Genomic DNA, 22081 nt, shown 5'->3' on the forward strand with positions numbered 1-22081 from the left:
AGAAGTCATTCTGACAAAGCCCAGGGCTGTACAGCCTTCTCTACATGTTATAGAGTTGGTAATACATAGCTTTTTCTCTTAACTGTAAAAAGTACTAGAGTAAATATACAGACTGATGAATACATCATTAATAGTTATGAATGGCTATTATACAGCACTCCAAAACTGGACTGCTTTCTTTCCCAACAAACACACACTAGTAAACCAGCACAAGATGTTTCCTGGGGAATTTCAGATACACCTCATGGCTCTATTACAGTTCATCCATTTTGGCTCACTAAGACTCACTAGCTAATGTCGCAGCCCATTCTCAACTTGACTGCTAAAATATTTTCCTTTATCACGCCGACACTCTTCCTACAGTAAAGATCTACATGAAATGGAAAGCCTAAAAGGAATTGGAATACTTGGGCAGGGAGAGAAGAAAATACTCTTTGTGCTGTATGAAATTCAATTAATTCCAAATGAGGATTTTATGAAAAGTTAATTACAAAGTTCCATGAACAACCAAACAGCCCATCTCCTTTAATCTGCATATTCTGACTACCCAGATAACTTTCCAAAAACACTTTAAAGCTTTATATACCACTCTCATGCTTTCTGTTTTTAACAGAAGTTTATTGTTTTCCAGTGGCAAGAACTTAAAAATTTTATTCTGGAATCACTCCAGCTTGTGTGCAAAAACCAAAAATGCAGTCCTCCAAATGAGCAAACCTCAGTAAGCTGAATCATATTCAGCAGAAACATTAGAACTGGGGTTTTTATGAGGGCCACAGGCTTTACAAAAATGAGCAATAGACTACTACAAATAGTTCACAAAAGCAGTATGGAGGAGCTTTCAAACATTTGGATGACTTTTCACCGAGTTAATATTCTTGCCTGCTTTCCCCAGCACCTCCTGATTTTAAAGAAATAACTCCTTGTGAACACTTTCCTAATTTCTCACTTGCTTAGTACTTTTGATGAAAGTGGAGCTTGATAAAACTGTTTAATGAAACCACATTGAACTCAAGACAATCTCCTAAACAGACAAAAACGGTGTAACTGATGCCTAGGAACATCTGCTATCATCTAAAAAAAAAAAAAAAATCCTAATGTCCTTGAGCTGACTTCCAATCTTGCACTGAAGAAACTAAAATGTACAAAGTGAAAGGAAAACCAAAAGCAACCAACTTATGCTCCTTGGGGAGAAAAAACCCAACAAAACAACAAGGACAAGCAACCTGACAAGCAGCTCTGATGGCTACAACTGGATTATGATGGAACAGGGTATTGAAAATTCACTTTTGCAAAGCACTCAGTTACATCCTTAAAGGAATGGCTGCTGGGTTATTTTTCTTGTAGCTGCTGCAGCATAAGGGTAATTTTAATTTTTTTATTGCTATTTTTAAAGTTTGAGACTTCTGGTGATTACCATAAATATAGAGAAAACAGTAAATGCCAGATCTGAGTTTCCATGTTTCCCAGCTCCACCAGTGTTATGTGCACTATAAAAATGTTTAAATTCTGAATGCTTATTTTTCTGTGAGAAATTTGTGACCACCAATATACACCTTCATAATTACCATTTCACTTGTCCAATAAATTGTTTGATAAACCTTTCTCTTAGTTTCAGCTTTCTGATCTGCTTGAACATGTTCATTTCTGTCCTGGTGTAATTCACCTGCCTCAATAAACCAAGTTTATTGTGTAACAGAATGGCTGCAGTCCTTCTAGGCTAGAATTACATCCTCAAGAATTCCTTACATGGGAGGGAGCTGGCAAATTTAGCAGACTAAATCCATACCAGCACTTTTAAATAAAACATATGAAATGTATAAAAACAAAAAAGAAAGAAAAGATGATAGCATAAACCAAGAACTCAGGGGATAAGGAGTGAAAGAGTAGCATGGGAAAGAAAAACTCTGTCCCTTTCCCATACATGCCAACAGCCTGGTTATTTTTAATCAAAAATGTCACTTTCCTTCTGTCCTGCCCATTACAAAAATGTTCAAGTGGCTCAGGACATTTTAATATAGTTAAAGGAGTTTTTCTGCCAGCTGTTTTCAGATGCTGGCACATAAATCTGACAGAAAAATTGCATTCAACTCCATGGTTTTATATATTAGTAGTGTGACTACTTTCACTGTACTGCCACGTCAGCTATGTTCTCAGCCATTTTTTACCAGATGTACCAGTATCCATGGAAATTCTTTAGATAGAATTATTGGTTTAGTTCATCATCAATTAAGTTAGTGCTCATAGATGATATACAAACTGTTCTCATGAAAAAACGAGTGCTGATGTATAGTGGCATATAATGTATCAAAACTCCATTTGGATGAAACCAGGACAAATAAGAACTGAAGAGACCACCCAGACAACAGGTTCAGAACATTTGGCTTTTCCTGGCTTACTCTATTTCTTCAGTTCTGAAGCAAATTTTTGGTAAAATTATGGGAACTCACTTTCCAGTTCAGACTGTTTCCCATAATAAACTCCCATCCACAGACAACTTTTCCGTAGAATTCATTCCAGTTCCAGAGGAATTAAGGGGAAGAAAGTAGAAAAGAAAGTAGAAGTAATTCCATAACAAGCACCATTTTCTCGTACCTGAGCAGCTGCTGAGATGCTTTAAACACCAGGAGGGAGATAAAGCAGCTGCCCAGCAAGAGGACTGGCATTTGGAACTTCTAGTACAGCTAGACAGGTCTAGAAATAACCACACCAAGCTACCACAGAAGTTCTCAGGTGGCTCCAATTTTACCATCTGAAATGGTCATTTTTAAGACAGATCTAAGGATGGTGAAAAGAAAACTGAAGGGTGAGGGGCGGGTTTTATAAATCATAAGTAACTCTTCTCTCCCCAGTTTGCTCATCAGAATTGCCTACAAAACATGCAAAAACGTAGACAAACTAAGGGCTTTGTAACCCAGGAACACAACAGTTACAGTGGGGAATGCCACAGTTCATAAATGCACAAAAAACTGATGTAAATTCAGTACAAATTCCACATAATCTCTAATTTGCAACCCACTATATATATCTAGAAGTATACACTAAGATGTTATGTTACTATAAATATTCCAGGATTCTCCATGGTTTTGAATTAAGGACCTACTTCAGAATAAACAACAGTACAAAGACCCTGGGTTCTGTGAATATCTCCTCAATATCAAATTGTCTGAATAAAATATATGCCTTCATTTTAAAAGAACTGAAACTTTTTGGCAATCAGAAGATGCTCTTTTCTTCTCAAGCAGCCTTTGTATAAACAAGCATTCACTTGGCTGGATTCCTGACTGATCAGAGAAGGTTAATGATGTGGGAAAGGGAAACATCACAGCGGAACCGACTAATAGGAGACACTAAAGCCAAGTCAGACAGACAGGGAAATAGATTGCAACAGGTCTACAATGTTTGGCATGCAAGATCAATCTAGAATTAAAAACAGACAGTTAGTTCTGATCAAAACACCTGTTCAGTGATTTATTTTCTTTCCTCTCTTCTTCTTGACATTCATTTCACACTACTCAGGAGGCCTTTCCTGGCATAACCTCCACCCAGTTGCACTAGCACACAAAGCATTGTTCATTCGCTGAGATGCAACTTACCCAAATAGTTGTTGCTCTTTGACATCTCAGTAATGTTGATTTTAGTAGCTCCTTCAGGAATTTCCACTATCTTGTGGTAGCCAAGATTTGTTAGCGTGTGTTTGAAAACTCCAGACACAACCTTGCAAGCAGTGTTGTCCCCTCCACATATTCCACACTTGTCAATCACCTTGTCAGAACCCAGATAGTCGTCACAGCCAATGCTCTGCAAAATAAAGTAAGATTTCTTTTTCCAAGATCTTACAACTGCAGACTTCGGACATAACAACCAAGAATAGTATGACTTTCAGAGAATAATCAGTTCTGAAATGATTTTGGGAATTAGCATTTCAGCAATGTCTTCTGTATGGAAAAAAACAATAAAACCCAAAGGGTTCTCAGACTTGGCATTTTCAAGGTAGCCAACAGGTTTTTACATCCTGCCAGGCAAAATCCGAGAACACAGCATAAGCAGCAATGCATTGATCATGCTGACTGCGTACTCCTCAGCTGAAAGAAAAGCTGAACAACTTAGTTCCCACAGCTGCTGCTCAGAAAAGAGGTGGACAACTATGATTTTGTTGCAATTCAAAACAGGCTTTCTACAGAAGCAGAACTACCTCCTCTATAGTCTCTTCTTAATCTCCTCTAATGCGAGCACTCAGCCTGTTCTCACCAGAAGAGGTATGTGAGAAATCTTTATACTGCACCTAGACAGTTAGAGAAGAAACTCAACTGTTCATCGAGTAGAAAACCTTCAGCCCACTCAGTAACACACACCTGGACAGGATAGTTTAAACCAAAATAATTTCCTAGAATCACAGAATGGTTTGGGTTGGAAGGGGACCTTGAAAATGATCCAGTTCCAGCTCCTCTGCCATGGGCAGGGAGACCTTCCACTAGACCAGGCTGATCCAAGCCTCATCCAAATGATCTTGATTTGTACAATCCATAAAACAGCTTCCCTAAAATGAGATCTAAAGGAATCCTAGATATTATATATTATATTATATATTATATCCCTATAGACAGGGATATAACAGTGTTTTTGCACAACATTGCTGGCCATTTTTTCTAACAGTTTAAAAAACAACTTATCTGAGATAAATCAGCTTCTGTTTTGTGACAATGTAGAAAACACTTTAGCAGCAAGCCAAGAAAGAGATTTTATGTCCTGGAATTTTGATATTGGTTATGGCCTAAGTATAGCCTGCAGATAAGTAGGAATTTGTGACTGGCTGACAGCTAAGCAGCATACAGACAAACCACACAGGATTTACTTCTGGAGTACAGGCTTGAATTTGACTTGGCTAGTGAGGAAGTTCCAGATCCTTAGGAGACAGCTTTAAGATAAGTAGCAGATATTTAATATACCTCATGACAATACCTTAAAGTTATTAACGAGCAGAAAATCAGCTGCATGTAATTAGAAACCCTGTATTCCTCAGAATAAAATTTGGTTTTATTTGTGAAAAGGGTAGAAATGCCCAACTCAGAGCTTGTTGTACAGGCATCACTGTAATTCTGTGCTGGAGACAAGACATCCCCAAACCCTTTAAAAACATGGCACAGCTAGCTGATCTAGCCAGGGCCAGGATGTCCAGCAAAAAAACCCTACAACCCACACACCCCCTAAAATTACATGGGCTACTTCCTGACATCACATGAGCCATTTTATCCAGCCACTTTCACACGAGGACATTGGAGGTTACAACATCAGGAGCCTGTCAGAATACCAGACATCTGGAGTCTCAGTCCCATGGTATTCCATTGAGAGCTTACTCAGGAGAAAGATCTGAGAGTGATCAACAAAGGAGTCCCAGCAAGAGCTACAAATATCATGAAGCAGTAGGACTTCACAAGTATTGGCTTTATTTACAGCCACTGAAACCAGCAGTAGTATGTTCTTCAACTGCAGCACATCAATTGCAATTTTGGAAAATCAACCAAAATCTCCCAATCCTCAAAGGAAACGCAACTTATTTCTGTCACAGATTTTGGAACCAAATTTTATTATTCTACTTCACCATTGTGTCCTATTATGAGATACAAGAATAATGATGTCCACAAGGTGGCACTTAGAATCTTGATGAAATCAAAACATAGGTCTTTGCAAAACAATAAAAAAATTTAATTTCTTACACCTAAACATGAAGTTGATACTGCACTTCTATTCAAAATAGCCTTTACCACATGAGTAACAACGCCTGCTACTTTGCTACCAGTAATACACTCTTGAAAATTTATCAGTCAACCCAAGGATTTCTTTGGCTTCGGAATGAAATAAAATGTTCTCCTAAACTGAATTGAAAAAGAAATATCAAACTGTTTCTTCGTGTATCATATGTTCTCCTTGTCTGGTGACCAGGTGGACTTCATTTGTCAATCATAAATAAATATTTTAATCCAAATCCTTATGTCTTTCCTCCAAAGAAATCCTCACTGACTTCAAAGTTGACATCAACTGGAAATCTGCCAACTCACAGAAGTTGGACTCTTTAAGGATTTGACAGGGCAGAATTATATCAATTCCATGGTCTTCACAATGCAAAATTTACTAAAATAGTTTAAAGACTTTTGGATTTAAATGTGTCAAACAGAAGTATGCATTTTTTTTTTTATTCACATGAATTTTTGTGTAAAATTAAATCACTCCCACTGAGTCTGGGAAAATGAGAAAGATCAAGTTAGGAAGCACCTGAGAAAATTTTATGTACACAAATCTTTGGGACCAAAGTCATGGTGATCGGTGGTGATGCCTAAAAAGCAACTGTCACATCCACCTTCATTAAAGGCAAGGAGGACCTGAGGCTCAATTTCAGGTTGGTCACCCTAACAGCCCTCAGAAAGACTCCAGAGCCAATCCTCATGAAAGTAATTTCCAAATATAGGAAGGACAAATAATAAACCAAAAAAGAAGACTGGGATCAACCATCTATTGTACTAAGGTTAAATTGTACCTGAACTTGTGATCCCCTGACAAGTTCAGCATATGAGTGGAGAAGAAGGGATGTTCTGTGCCCTGACTTTATCAAGACCTTCAGAGATTTCCTCAATATCTAACAGCCACACTGGAGAAATTCAGTATTGGAAAGCTGCCAACAGGGTAAGTGGGCAGCTCACAGACATGCTGCTCATGTAATCCTTCCCCTCCAGGCAGGAGGTACAGCAGATCAGGAACCAGGAAGCACATACTGCTTTGGCATCTGAAAGCTCGGCCTTCTCATCTTTCAGAATTACAGTTTGCATTAGTGGACTCAGATTCCTTTCCCAGACAGTCAGTTTCTGATATTTTCACCCCAAATTTTGTTTCTTGACTTAAAGATAAATGTCTTTCCTATCCACCAGGAAGGACACCAGTTTTTCTGAGGTTTTTCTCCAAAGTCTAAGCAAGTCTGCCTAGAGATTGGCTGGATGGCTCTCCTCTCAATATGTGAAGAAGCTGAGCATTAATACTACTACTTTTCTCTGGCCACTGTTAAAACCTTTGACCTTCACATATGATCTTATAATTGCTACAATTAGATAAACATAATTCCTTTCATTTCCCTGTCTCTGAAGGGTATTAAATGACAGAGACACCAATGAAGATGTTATGACTGCTAGAGAGTAATAGCCAGCACATGCCATTTGAACAGAGCAGCAGGGAAATGCCAGCACACAGCCTGTGTTTGAAGCATTTTACTGCACAGACACCAGTGCAAGGTTTGGTGGTGCATGTTCTTCAGTGGAAACAAACAGAACAGGCTGCTCAGCAGCGAGGAGCCATGGCTGTACTTGAGCCTTTACCTTCAGAAAACCTCCCAAGGCAAAGCACAACAAAGCCAGCAGAGCCTGCTTGTCTCACTTCAATGTCTCCCACGTCTTCAAGGACGCAGCCTAACCCTCATTTGCTTTACGAATCAAAGGAGCAATGCTGAGAATTTACATTCAACCACAGGATAGCAAACAACATTCTAATGGCTCTCACTTGATTTGTGGTTAGCTATAACCATAATTTTTACCCAAACATTTGATCCTGCTTTGGCTTTCAAATATTTCCTGCTGTCCACAGACCTAACGCTCACAAATCTTTGATGCTATTTACAGCCCCTCACGATTAGATTGTGGTCACATCCAGATGTGGTCTACTTAATTAATCACAGATTTTCTTACCTGCACAATAGCTGGTTTCATTACCTATCTGTGCTTTATGCTAAACTTCATTTGGTCAGATCAATTTCAGACAGTAAGAAGGAGCAAGTTATTAATTTTTGACATTAAGAATTCAAATTACATTCATAGGATGTGAAAAAACCTACTCACACAAAGACATATAAAGACTCTTTCACTAAGATATTCAATAGTTTCTTACTGACTAGAAAATTACTTGACAGAAAAAAGGTTTTACTCTTGTTACAATGGAAAAATTAAACCATTCAGGAAAAGTAACCATGTGACAAGATGGTCTTAGAAATATTAACTAATAGCAGTTAATAAAAAAAGAGTTAAAAAATTTAAAGTATGCATCTCATGCTGATACCTCTGACAGACTGGAAAACAACTTCTCTCTTGTTTTAAGAAAAGATACTCTAAATGGAACTTGTAGCTCTCCCATACACAAACCCAATGTAAGGTCTATGAAACCTACCTAAATCCCCAGCAATGTAGCAGCAATAAAGATCTGAAATACAAACAGACCATTTCTGGCTGTCACCTATCAAAGTCAAGAGAGCTATTCAGCTTTGAGACTCCACTCTACAAAGAGCTTATTAAAGGAGTTTATTCAAGTGTTTTGAAGTGGCTGTGTTAGCAGCATTTAAGTGTGAAGATGAAGAAGCCTAATCCTAACATGTACATTCCTTTGGCAAACACACCTAAAAGGTGAGTGCAGGGCTCGTGGGCGAGTCCCCATCTGATCCCATACTGTTCAATCAGCAGCTCTCATTTCTGCCTGGGTTAGGAGGGATCTGTCTTACCCGCTCCCAGGAGCCCCTGGCACTGACCCTACACAGAAGAAGAGCAGTTTCACCATGGCTGGACCCTGGGCCAGGCTGCTCCCACACATACCTGCTGCCTGACCACTCACAAGCACATCCAGGGTCCTGCAGCTTCAGCTCTGAGGCTCTGAACTTTCAAACTAATCAGATTGCTCACATTCACTAAGAATGGAAATACTGTGATAGAAAAAAACACCACAGGTAACTCAAACTGAAAGTTTGACTATTTTTCTGGCTATCTGAATATTAAATTTGCAACTAGAAGCTCCATACCCTGAAAGTTCTAATGCTCAAGAGGTACAACAGGTTCAAATAATATATGCATCTCTAAAATGCACTAATTGTTTTTTCACTTCAGAAAATTTAAAACCACAAGGACAGTAAAGCTTGACTAAAAAAAAAAAAGCAGACTAAATCTAATCTGAAATAAATATTCCTAAATCACATATTAACAAAGCACTCACATGTGCTTGAATGTACTGCTCTGCTGCAAATATGCCAGATTACTTGATATCCCAGATTCAGCAAGAGTAAGAAAAGTCTATGCTATGCTTCTATTTATACAACTCAACTGGAAAAGCAGAAAGCCATTTCAATATCTAAGGTCAGATACCAACTCCATACAATATAGTTCTTTAAGAAGAGTAGCTTCTTTCCTAACTTTGTACACCAAGGGCATATGCTAAACCCTTCAAAAAGATAGAGAAGGATATACAGATGTACTGAATTCACTAACAGTGCAGTCTGAAAATTCATGAAACGATTCTCCAAATCCAGCCAAAATTGTCCTTGTTGGCAATGAAACAAACAGTTAAACAAAATAACACAGTTCATGTAGTTGATGGTAACACTGCCATTTCTAACACATCTTATCTAAGTGGCTATGGCTAATGCATGTCAGCACCACCCTGATCATATCTCAGAATTAATGTTGGCAAGCAGGACCATAACCATTTCAGGATTCAATGAAAGGTTTCCACAATTCTCTTCAAAAGAGTGGTACTTCAGAGAACAAGTGTAAAACCCCAAATTACCTCACTGAAGTTAGAGCTGTTTCCTCAATGCCACACACTGACTCCCTGCTGACGTTGAAATTCTGCCTTTTAATTATTTTCTGAGCTTTTACAATACCTACCATTATTGTTTTCTGGTTCATGAATGTTATAAAGAACATAAGCAAACAGAAATAACATTTGAAGCCAACCTGAGGGAGATAGTGAAGAACACAAATCATTTCAGCTGAGTATTGTTCAGAACAGCCTCCTGAGCACCTAGAGGCAAACACCTCCCTCACACAGAAATGAGTCACTGCTTCTACAGCAACTATTTCATTGTTTCAAGGGAACTTCTTTGGCACAGTGACCTTTTAATGATGTGTTTGTCCTGTCCTTTAGGAGCAGGAGATGGAATAGATTCCCAGTTCATTTTTTTATTTGATTGATGCAAAAATACAATCTGTTTGTTCTGAAAAATCAGAAGTGGCAGAGCAGCCACTCCACAGTGCAGGAGACAACTCCAATGGCACAGCTTGGAGTGGAAGCCTTCATCCAATACAGTTCTGTTTTCTCCATCCTAGGTGCTGAACAGCTACACAGTATCACCCCAATTATCATCCACTTAAACAACATGGGTGATTCACCTAAATAAACACAATTTATGTATTTACACAAATACAAATATTTTCTCTTCTCACTATATGCAGCTGTAACTGCATTGTTGCAAATACTTGCAAAGAAGTCTTTCAAACTTACAGGTTCAAGTTTTCTGGTTTTTAATTTTATTCTTGCAAAGCTCTATTTAGTGGGCAGGACTGAAATACTAAAGTTCTGCGTATCCTACAGAAAATAATAGCTCTCAAAACATAAAGTTGGGGGTAGGGGAGGAGTGTTGTACAAATGCCCTGGAAAACACATGGAATCTAAATCTTCTGGAGTTTTACATAATCCTGTCGACCAGAATTTAGGAAAGGAGGCAGTGCACCCTAGCCCTGTTACATGAGTTAAGTACAAAGTCCATTTAATATTCAGGCATCTGATTTTTGGCTGTACATAAATGTACTCCCTGTAGGGGGAGGAAATGTGCAAATCAAAGAGGGAGGAGACCACAAGAACAGAAGATGTGATGGCACATAAAGCTCCCTCCAAGTGGTGACCACATCACAACTGGCAGAAATAGGAACACCCATTTCTACTAACACAACAAATACCTGAGAAAATTTCTTTGTGGAAGACTCTACACAGCTGCAGATCACTTCTCTTCAGGATCCCATGTGGTCCTGAGTATTTATCAGACTTTTTAGATTTATCTTCAGCCAGCAAGGACTGTATTTACCTAGTGCTTGGTTCTGAACACACTGTTGCTGGAAGGTTTGTGCCAAGTCCCATGCTGATTGTTCAGAAACAACCCTTCTGATTAAAAGAAAAAAATACACTTATTATCATGTGAAACAGTATTTCCAGGAGCTCCTCCATTACCTGTTCAAGCTCTTCCTTGATAATCTTGCAACCAAGGTATATCCACACTACACACACTCATACCCAGAAACACACACAGAACCTGCTCTGGTTTGCACTGCTTTCTTCATTCCTAACTTCTTTTCTTTGAGGCATTACTTTCATTTCAACAGACTCATACTCTTCCTTTCCTAATCTCATTCTTTGAGTATCCCTTACTTTAGTGCCTATGCAGAAGGCTGTTACATGTAACACTTTTAATAAAGCTAATTTTTGTTAAGATTTTTTTTTTTTAAGGAATGCACGTTTTTCAAAAGTTCAGTCCTGGTTTAAATATCATTATAGGCTCTGTGGAGAAACAGAGCCACAACCAGATTCACAGTGTTTTCTCAGGATGGAACTCATTAAAGGTTTGGCTAATTTTGGCAAGCTAAGCAGAAGTCTGATATGCTTGCAAACAAATGCAATTGCACCACTTTCACCGCTGGCCCAATCATTGTGTTCCTAACATGAAGAGATACACTCTGAGTCACATCTGTCATCTGCCAGCTTTCAGCCCTTACATTCTCCAGCTCCAAAGGCTGGAGCTGCTTCTCTGTCTTGTAGGCATTTCTGCTTCCTGGATTGATACACTAGAGAGGGAAAAGGAACAATTTTTGAGCAGTCATTTAAACATTGAGCAGGTATTCAGATTTTTTTCAGAAAAGATGAATTAGAGGAAGGAATATTAAAAAAAAAAAAAAGTTGTTTCTCTTAATACTTGAACAAGGATTTTGACAACAGCATTTTCTTATATTTCAAACATAAAGGTTGAAAAATGGAGATACTACAGTTGACATTCTGTGTCTCACTGATTTCATAAGAAGGGACTGTGCAGCAAGTTTGATGACTGAGTGCATGAGAAAAGATAATGGAAATGTAGGTGTTAATTTTGTCTACTTGAATCTTGGAGGTTTTATTTCCAAGTGCTTTTTCTCATGATATCAAAAAGAGTAGAGTTTTTTGTATTGTGTAAATACTCCCTCACCTCCCCAAACTTCGAAAGCAAGAGGTCTCAGTGAAGAATCATTTTATATAAATGAGTGAAATGGAAACCAGAAATTATTAACTGGTTTCAGACATGACTAGCATTACAACTCTTGTGATCTGGTCTAATATACAGAAAATCCAAGTCTTAGAAGGAATTTTGAAGGGAAAAGAAATGTGTGCCAACTTCTGCAGAATCCAATTCATAGGTAAGTACTGCAGCATCCCAACACTGCTCCCCAGAATACACAAACCTTTCTAAGCCACACAGCATTCTCAGCTTTGTTCTGTAACAGATTTACCTGCTTCTATGTGTAAATAAATGTCCCTATACCATAGTTAATGAATACTTGCATCTTTCGTAATTTCAAAGTTAAAACAAAGAAGAAATATTTAATTTTTTTAGACAATATATAAAAACATCCCAATGTAATACTCCTGTAAACATCTGACTGTTCCATGCTGCCTAATAATACAGAAGTCAAGAATTGAGACGATGTGAGGGACCATTGAGAGGGGAGCAGTTAGATTCACTGTCTTTCTAATTCCCTATGTGAAAAGAACTCTAACCCTTGCCAACAGACTAGTCCCAACTGGCTTTATGCTAGGGTTGTGTTTATTCAAGTGTTCTCCTTTATGAAGGAAAAACTTGGCTTTATTTCAAGGTAAAGAAAAAAAAAACCTCCAAGCAGCAAAATATTTTAAGGACAGATGTCTGATCTTGAAACAGCAGCTAACATAGCCAGAATATATCTGTGCAATAAATACTTATTCATTAGCCCTCTCTTTCAACTGCATGTATTTCTTTTTATCCATGATGTTGCTCACAAAAAAGGTAGCACAGAATACAGTGTTCTCTATTATCTCCTAGGACAACTTTAATTAATTCCTTAAATTCTAATTAATCTGAAATTCAATAACAAGTCTTTGGGGCATTTTTTTCTTCCTCCAGGGGTTTAATTATGTCTGTTACACTTGGAACTGTGCTACCAAGAGCTGTGAGGTACATGGTCCCAACAGCAGCAGCACCCAGGAACTCGATACCTTGGCAATCTCCTGTGAACCCAAGGCCCACCATGACCTGTGCTTCATCCTGCACTGCTCACTCACACTTAGCTCGTGTCTTTACTTCCTCACCTTGGTGCAGCCACCTTCCAGACTACTTGAACTGAATTTCATGCCCAAAGAAAGAAAGAAATACAAGCAGAGCTGGTAACTATAGTAACAGCTAATATTTTCAAATGCTTTCCAATAGTATCCCTGTTGCTTTTAGATGGTTATAACTCTGCCAAAACTTAACAACCCACACTGAAAATTTCCTTGCCAGGGACTTGAAACAAGCTGAACATTTATTTTCAAAGAAAATAAACAGCAAAAATAATTTTGTTTTTTTTTCCCAAAACCTAGGATTAAATTAAATTGTGTGTTTTGCAAATATTTTTAAAAGAACTTATAACTGGTTTACCCAGAAATGCTTGTTCTTTTCTTTTCAAGATTAGGGGCTCAAAATTGGCGAGGAGACTGAGACAGTATCAAGGATGTGGTCACACTGTGCATGCTCCAGAGTTTCAAGCTCCAGCCTCAGCCTACACTTTGGTACTGTCATGACAGAAGTGCAGGGAAACTGAAGCAGCTCAGAACTTGTTCTGCTGTACAGGACTGAGGAACACACGGGCAGCGCCTGGTAAGGACACAGAGACACACTGGAGCACAGCATACGGAGACATGTTTTCCAAGCACAGAAAAAGGCAAAAGAGGAGAGGGTGAGTCATTTACAACCAGAACCTGCAATAACTATACCAAAGAATCCTCAGTCTTAAAACTTCAGCTGTTCAGCAAACAGCTGATATCCAGTGGCTTTTTATCTAATGACTGCTGGCCTTTATAAGAGTCAAGGTGATTTGGTGATGAAACCTCTTGGAGGACCAGGAGTTTGTAGCTTTCCTTCTTTAAAAACAAAGAAAGTTTTTATGTCTGTTCCAAATACCCAAAAATGACAATACTCAGGTATATTTCTCAGTAAGCTCCCAAACTCTCTTTATCCCAGCCTCCTGAGCTCTGTATGAATTTCCAAGGTCAGCAAGTGGTGCAGAGATGTACTCCAACACTGCACCCATAGTAGGGGGGTGGGATGGTAGCACCAGCAGGTAAGAAACACTCTTTCTTTGTAAGAAAATGCTACATATCTTATTGAAAGGTCTGGCTTGCCGCTTACTTGGTTAGGCATTCCATAAATGCTCTTTTGGCACAAGCCATTGTGAAGAGGAATAGGCAGTAGCAAGGCCAGGCTTCAGGATCTGAGGTCCAAACAGGGCACAGTGCAGGCAGGCAGTGCTCGCATTCTTACACTCATTGTTACAACAGGGTCTCATGGTCATCCCTGGGCTGCTCCTGAGGCTGCCTTGCCATACTTGTGTTCCACAACAGCACCTGGCCAAGGTCTGACAGAGGAGGTTTAGAGATACCTACTGTGGCCTACCCTGAATAAACACTCCAGAAATCATAAACAGCCCACGGGAGGAAGTGGGATCACCACAATTTCACCTTCAGGCTGCCTACGTATATCAAACATCTCCATTCTCTCTGTGGGTTACTTCAGTCACAACCTGCAAAGTCATCCTAGTACTCTGGAGCAAGGGACTGAATTCAATATTCTCCCTACCCTGAAAGCTGAAAGCGACACCCCCCTCAGACAAGATAAAGTAAAAATTAACAGGTTTTGGCCTTTGGCAAAAAGAACATTTATGGAATGCCTAGCCAAGTAACCCCTATCTCCTTTGATGGGGGAATTATCAAGCACTAAATCCTGCAGTAACAAGAACTGATCAGTTCTTTCAAGAAACTCCTGTCAACAATGGGAGGTAATTTCCTAGCTTGACTTCTATAATAAAAACTGGAAGCTGTTGTATTTATCATGCTAACAAATGTGCAAAGCACATGCATGTTTTTCCTACCATTTCTGTTCTTAGAATGTACAATCCTTCTGTTAGTAAATTAGCTCGGCCTCAGGGATTATGCAATATTCTCACTCACTGTATGGCACTAATTACACACAATTTCAGTTTCAGTTGTATTTTAGACATTTCAAAATCTCTCACTCCAGTGAGTGAGCAAACTCACCAGCAAACTCACTGATATAATTTAATTATTACACATTATTTGTGCCAGGATATGACAGTTTGGATTAATCAGTCTGCCCATGCTTGGTCCTCAGCAAAATCTACTCCAAGTCCCTGATAAAGTGCATTATAGAAAGCCAAAGTAACACGGCATTTTTGTTCAAGGCAGATCTACATTTATTTTCATTGCTGGAAATAAATACAAATTCTCCTCTGGCTGTAAACTGAGGATTTTCTTCCATTTAATTCTGCCTTTTTAAAATTTATTACTCTGCCAGTGAGTGCTTTTCAAATAGAAAACTGTTCATTTCTTTCACTTAGTTCTCTTGTACCTGCTGTGGCTTGCAGGCAAAAACATTACTTTGCTAGCTGCTGTGAAGGATTTGAGTCCCATTCCTTTTTCAATCCTGCATTCTTTTCTCCAGTCTTTTCTCTCTACTTTATCACCCAAGTATCTGTTTATTCGTAGTGAGGGTAGGGAGCAAGAAATGATGAATACTGTTGTGCTTAGCCTCCTAAATACTTTATCTGGGCACTGAACTCAGCAGTAATTCTGCTACTTCATTTATTGGAAAAAACCCACATATTTCTCAATAAGGCAAACTCTGTGGATAAAATGTAGCACTTTTCCAGAATATAACTGAGCAACAGCTACTGAGATGTGTGTCCCACCTACCTCCATTTCCCAGTGTCTCTGGAGTGGGATTTACTGAACTGGTCCTACACAACCAGCAGGCACTCTGACTAATATTTGCTTTGGAATAGCAATTTCAACTGTCCAGTGCAAACACAAGTGCCCATCTCAGTATGAACAGTGCAAATTCTTTGACAACCAGCCAGACACCCCAGACAACTGTCCTCCTGCCCAAGACTGTTCTGCTTGCTCTGTGTTCTAGAAGCCCACAGCCCAAAAATTCTGAAATAATTTTTAAGTTATTCAACAAAATAGAATTAAAATATATTTTGAACTCATTTACTCTCTAAGCTTTTATGTTACATACAGTTGATATAGATTATAGATAGAATCCTTATCAGATTCTAACTTGCATACAACTTCTCTCTGAATTGGAAATAGTATTAAATTCTGTAGAAATGCTATTTAATTATGATTCTCTAAAAATCTACTCGAGTATGCACCACCAGACAATAACTGGTCAATTATAGGGACACAATACAATCAGGTATGAAAACTGCAAGTTATGATTAGAGTGGAGACCCTACTCTGAATAAGGCCCTGAATGATGTCTTCAGGACTGAGCCCTAACTTAAGAGTGTGTCACAAATAAACAGCAGTTAAAAGAGAAATATCATAGAAGTGTGTACAGTAGCAACAAAAACCATGTAACATCCCAAAAAATATGCCGACATTTACATTTAAAGGTTTACAAATGCAATTAGCTTGCACACATAAATGTCACAAGGTATCTAATACTGTTATTTCGTAAATAACTTAATAATTAGTCATTGTAAAAAAGAAACTATAGAATGCACCCATATGAATTTATACAACTGAGAAAAAAATTCATATTTGAATGATTTCCTCATTGCAATCCTGCTGTATGTCCAGACTCACTTCACACACAGACACAAAAGCAAAAGCAAAGTCAACTCTCTCTTTTCCCTAGCTCAAAGTAGTACAAAACAAGTAACTGCAAAAGCAGGCAAGTACAGTGTCAATAAAAGTTCTGGCAAACTTACTTGGTTCCAATTAGAGAGACAGCCAAAAGCTATATGGCAAGAGCCAACAAAATACCAATGGCAAGCAAGGAAAGAGCCAGCCAAGCCAATGCACTGTTTGGTTTCCCATCCGAGGAAGGAGCGAAGGAAGAGAGGTGAATTTCCACCTGGAACAAATTCATAAAATAGTCCAGAGCACAGAATTCTGGCAGCTGTATTTGCTGTTGTACTGAATCAATATCCTGATCAAATTTGGCAACACTCAGGCAAGCATCTGTTTTCTGTATTTACCCCTATGTAAATATCCAAGAAGCACAGCTCCATCCAAGGCAGTGGAGGAGCTTGTATGCACTGAGGAGGACAATTCTTCAGCCTCAGGGGAACCATAATAACGAGGGTTTCCCAGCAGCTCTCTGCAAGAGGAACTGGAGGGAACCAAATTTTCTCTCAGCATGTGAGCATCATGCACAGTATTCATGCAGAACCACACACAAGTAACCATGTGCAGTTTCAGCAATTCTATTACACAGCAAACTGATCACAGTGCACAAAGCAGCTGTGACTGAAAAAGGCAATGGTACATGAGGCACATGTCATTTACAAATGTCTGTAATAACACAATGAAGTATTAAGAAACCTACAACAAACTTGAGATTAAATACAATACAAGCACAAAGGAATTAAAAAAGGGGGGGGGGAATTAATTAATCAAACCATATCATTACACAAAGAAAGTGAAGAGATGTCTCTGAAATCAACTGAAAGTCAATCAGAAAATTCCAACTCCTTCATGACTCCTAAGATTGCCTTAAGTCAGCTAGGTGTTTATAAGGAAAAGTACTAAAATGCAAGTAATGCTTTCAAAAATGTTACAGAGTACAATTCCACACAATCTGGATCTTTCTTTCTCCAAGATTCACCTGAACAAAACAGTCCACCAGAACAGTTTCTAAGGAGATTTATTTTACCTAACTTCGGAACTGGAGAGTCACAGGATAGTGCCCTCCCTAGTCTTCAAAATAAAAAGGGAGCACTATCAAAATGTGCAATATCCCCTTGTGTCAAAATACCTGAAGGGCTACATAAATTGCTGACAATAAAGTGTCATCAATTTGCTGAAAACCAATGCTCTAATCAGCTATGTTATTAGCCAGCATGCATTTACAGCCATGTTATACAGGCAAATTATTGCATAAGAATAAATATATTTCCATATGAACATTCCAGACTGCATTTATATTACTTATATCTACATTTAGCATCCATATCATTAGCAAATTAAATACACGACATGAAAAAACGGCCTGGTAGTTCAGTACAAATGGAACTCCAGAGCTGAAACAAAAGACTCATAGTACAATGTTGTTTTAACAAAATTTACTGTATGTGGAAACTGATTAAAGAGCATAAAGAAAGGAAAATTGTATTACATGATACTACCAAACTGTATTTTTAGTGACAACAGACTGGCTGTGAAATTATAGCAGATTCCAAAGACATCAGTGATGGCTGAGGAAAAACAATTTTAAGGTAAAGCAATCAACTGAAACATTAGTAATCAGATTGACAGAGGATACAATGAGAGAATTTATCAAGCAAGCACATTGCACAGACTAGTCTCCATTCTGATGCCAACTGATGGTCAACGAGTCATTCTATTCCTATGAAGAATTCTGAAACATTTTTCAGTAGTTAGATTACAGTTATGTCTAGAGAATACACTGTAAAAAAAATGTTAAAAAAGCAGTTTATTGAAATTTTCCAAAAGGCAGTAAGACACAGAGTGTCACCATTATATTTGCAGATGTAAAACCATAGCACTGACATCTTCAAAACTGACATCTTCAAAATTACACAGAAGTCTCTGTACAGAATTGTACCAAAAATATTCTGATTGTTATGGATGAGACTATGTATGAGCTCCAGAACAAACAGCCAAGCAACAGTTTAAAAAAAGGGCCTGTGTTGCTAACAAAGGACACTGTTCATTACAATCCAGTTGACAAACATGATGTTCGTGTCCAGATCAGAAAGCCCAGAGCCCCAGAGCTCGGCAGGGCAGAGAGCTCTGCACTGTGGCAAGAGCAGGAGGGCTGGGTGCTACAGCAGGTCACGCTCGCCCCTCCTGCTCCTGTTGCTGCAGCAGGCACAACAACCATTGCCATGAAGTTACTGTGAACAAGCAAAGCAGACAATGCCCAGCAACTCTTCTTTGGATTTATGGAGCGAGTTTCTGAGTGGAAAAGTCATTCCTACCTATCTGTAAGGTTAGACGAGATCTGCCCAAACCCCCAAGTCCTCCTCATGAATCAAGAGCCAGCCCAGGAGACAGGGTGAGGACTGGAGGGGGCACTCCTTGACCTCCTCACTGCCAGAAGTGATCCCAGCCAAAGCACTTTGACAGATATGTCCTGGTGTTCCAGAACAGACATGGGTATGTCAGTGCCAGTGGTAAAATCAATGTGACTTGAGGTTTAACAAAAAAAAAACACTTACAAAAGCCACTATACAGTTTTATCACCTTAATTTCTAGAGATAAGCAGGAGAAGGTCCACAATAAGCTATATTTTCTTGTTAATTTTACCCCTACAAAATTTGCTGAATAAATTGGAAAGCTTCTTTCCAGAAGATTCTAAAACTTTTCCTTATCTTCTTTAATGAAGCTGAAAATCTATTATTATTCACAAGCTAGACATCAGTTCTAAACCAAACCATCAACAGAAAACAGTTTTTCTGCTGCTGTTAAAAACTGTTAATGGCGTAAAACTGTTAATCAGAAAGAGACAATATTATTGCAACATAATTATAATAATATAATTATTACTACAAACATAACTTGTGATTTTTAGGAAAAAATCACTAAATATATGGAAGACACATGGCAACTTGAAATACAGACTATTTCTTAATGCCAGACTGAGAAAAGGGTCTGTGTGTGAGAATAATCTGTAAGTGAAAGCAAATGCAAGTAATTGAACCATTTACATCAGGAATTAAACTAATTGCAATTTAAAATAATTAAATTAAGAATTAAAATGCATTTACATCCTTAGGTAAATTATTCTGACATTTAATCAATCACTACCTCAGTCTTGCCAAAGTATGACAACACAAACTGTCTCACCTACCCTCATTCTACTTGCTGCTCATTTTAAAATGTGTTATCTCACATTTCTAAGTTTTGTCAGGACTATGGAATTTTATGGCTGTGGATTAACAGATAATTTTTCAAGACCTGTCCTGTCAATTTGCAAAACTGACTGCATGTCTTACTTGTTTTGCCTGGCAAGCACTGCTGAGTATTAATCTTTGCTTCCTGAACAGTAAGGTCTATTGATTGAGAAATATGGTTGGCCTGATATCCTCATTCTTTGCAGAAATCTATTTTAGCTTTTAATGTAGATTTCATTCTTTTGCTTCTCTTTATAACATAGGTTATAAACAATGGGTGTGTTATGTAAAAATGATAACCTAAAGCAATCACTACTAGTGGAGGTAATTACAAGAAACTTTCAGTTGAAATGTCTTTACACTATTTTGTCATTTCACACTGATAAAGCACAGCAGTACTTCTCGTAATGGCAGTTACAATGTGAGGTACTTCCTCATGGGAAGGTTCTGCCTGACAGCTTTAAAATTCCCAGATCTCTGCAGGATTGGTTCAGATGTGTTTCTGCCAGTGTCTCTCGTGCTCAAGAAGTGAAGGTGAGTGAGCTGTGTGATGGGGGGAACATTGTACATCGTACATTTGTCAGACTACAAAGGTGGCATGCTAAGAAAAAGGATTCTGTGATCCAACACTGGTGTTGAATAAACTGCCTGAAGTGCAAACTAACATGAAGCAGAGCCAGAAGTTTCCACTCCTCGGTGCCCTGTACATGAAGCAGAGCCAAGAGTTTCCACCACTGTGTGCTCTGCAGCATAAGACCAAAGAGCTATTCAAGCCCACAGCCAACAGGACAGGAGGAAAATTCTCTGCTTCTTCACTACACTGAGCAGGATCAATGACCAGGAAATTCAAAGAGCTTATGCAAGTAGCACAGACTTGCAAAATGTAGGCAGAGGAAACTTTATGAAGACCACAGAATTAAGCCTATCATGTACTCATCATATTACATTTAAAATATTTTCTTTCTGTAGAATTTCACCCAGATTGCAACTACAATTTCATATGAAGCTGTAAAAAAGTCAAAACACGATGTTTCTTACCATATATTTGTTAAAAATTTCTAGAGATAGATTAGAATTCAAATCAAAGAAATAATGATTTAAATCAGCCTGTGCCCTTCTGATAATTAGTTTCCAAAAAAGTTATTTATATTATTCTGGATACAATGCACACTATCTCAGTATAAAGGAAAGTTGTATCACGGAGAGTCTTAGAAACCTGATGCTAGAACTAAAAGAGAGCCTAAATATTCTACTTTTTACCCTAGAGCAAAATTTGCAGCACTTTGAAGTTCTAAACCAAAATTTTTCAAGTCTGCCTAATTTTAACAAAGAGTTTTGGTCATGTTCACTGTATAAACAGAAAAATGAAACTTGCAGGGATGAATAAAGTATCCATGGGTTAGGATCCAGCCCTTCCATCACCTCTCTGCAGTCCTGTATGGCTCCAGACCTCCCTGGCAGGCTCCCCTTCCTCCCAGCCTGGCCCACAGATGCACCACAGGATTTCTATCCAGAGGCAGGGTTTCAGGATGCCAGGGTTCACAACATGAGGTTTCCCTGTTCCGTTTCCACGTTTCTTGACTTTCTCCAGTGCTTTGCAGAACACCATAGATTAGAGCTGCTGTGGTACCTAATCCAACCACCAACCAAGGGAGAAGAGAAAGCGATCCTAGAAAAGCAAACACTCCTGTGCAATTCCCACCAACCACCACCTTGGCCCAGAGCAACATTTCAACAGGCCACGTTTATGACATGCTCAGTATCTACGAGCAGGAAAGCACAAAACCTAGATTCACAGGAAAAATTCCTCATATCCTGTTCAGTGTGGAATTCCTCAATTCCATTGTACAGTAACTAGGGAGGTGCTACTGCTACACTTTTGCTATGTAAGTAGTCCAGGCTTGCTTCTCCAGTGACTTTCATTTTGATTGGACACAAGCACAAGGGAAAAGTGGGTGCAGTACACTAATATCCATATTTAGTACTTATTTTCTGCACTGTTGTGTACAAACTAGACACTCATCTGGGCATATTCTACCTGGGCAGCAAACAGTGTGATGAAGAAAACTGTTCTAACTGCATTT

At 38.6% G+C, this 22081-nt stretch overlaps 1 protein-coding gene across 3 annotated transcripts in view; it reads right to left on the reverse strand.

Annotated features, from left to right (window-relative positions):
- THSD4 (thrombospondin type 1 domain containing 4) overlaps positions 1-22081 on the reverse strand; it is a 248947-nt gene that overhangs the window by 53106 nt on the left and 173760 nt on the right. For all 3 annotated transcript variants that reach the window (XM_023934118.2, XM_086848971.1, XM_023934119.2), the window contains one exon: positions 3594-3798. In XM_023934118.2, coding sequence (XP_023789886.1) covers positions 3594-3798 — 205 coding nt within the window. The remainder of the gene's footprint in view (positions 1-3593; positions 3799-22081) is intronic.

The sequence above is a fragment of the Cyanistes caeruleus genome, chromosome 13 (assembly GCF_971803275.1).
Source record: "Cyanistes caeruleus chromosome 13, bCyaCae1.hap1.1, whole genome shotgun sequence".
Lineage (NCBI taxonomy): Eukaryota > Metazoa > Chordata > Aves > Passeriformes > Paridae > Cyanistes > Cyanistes caeruleus.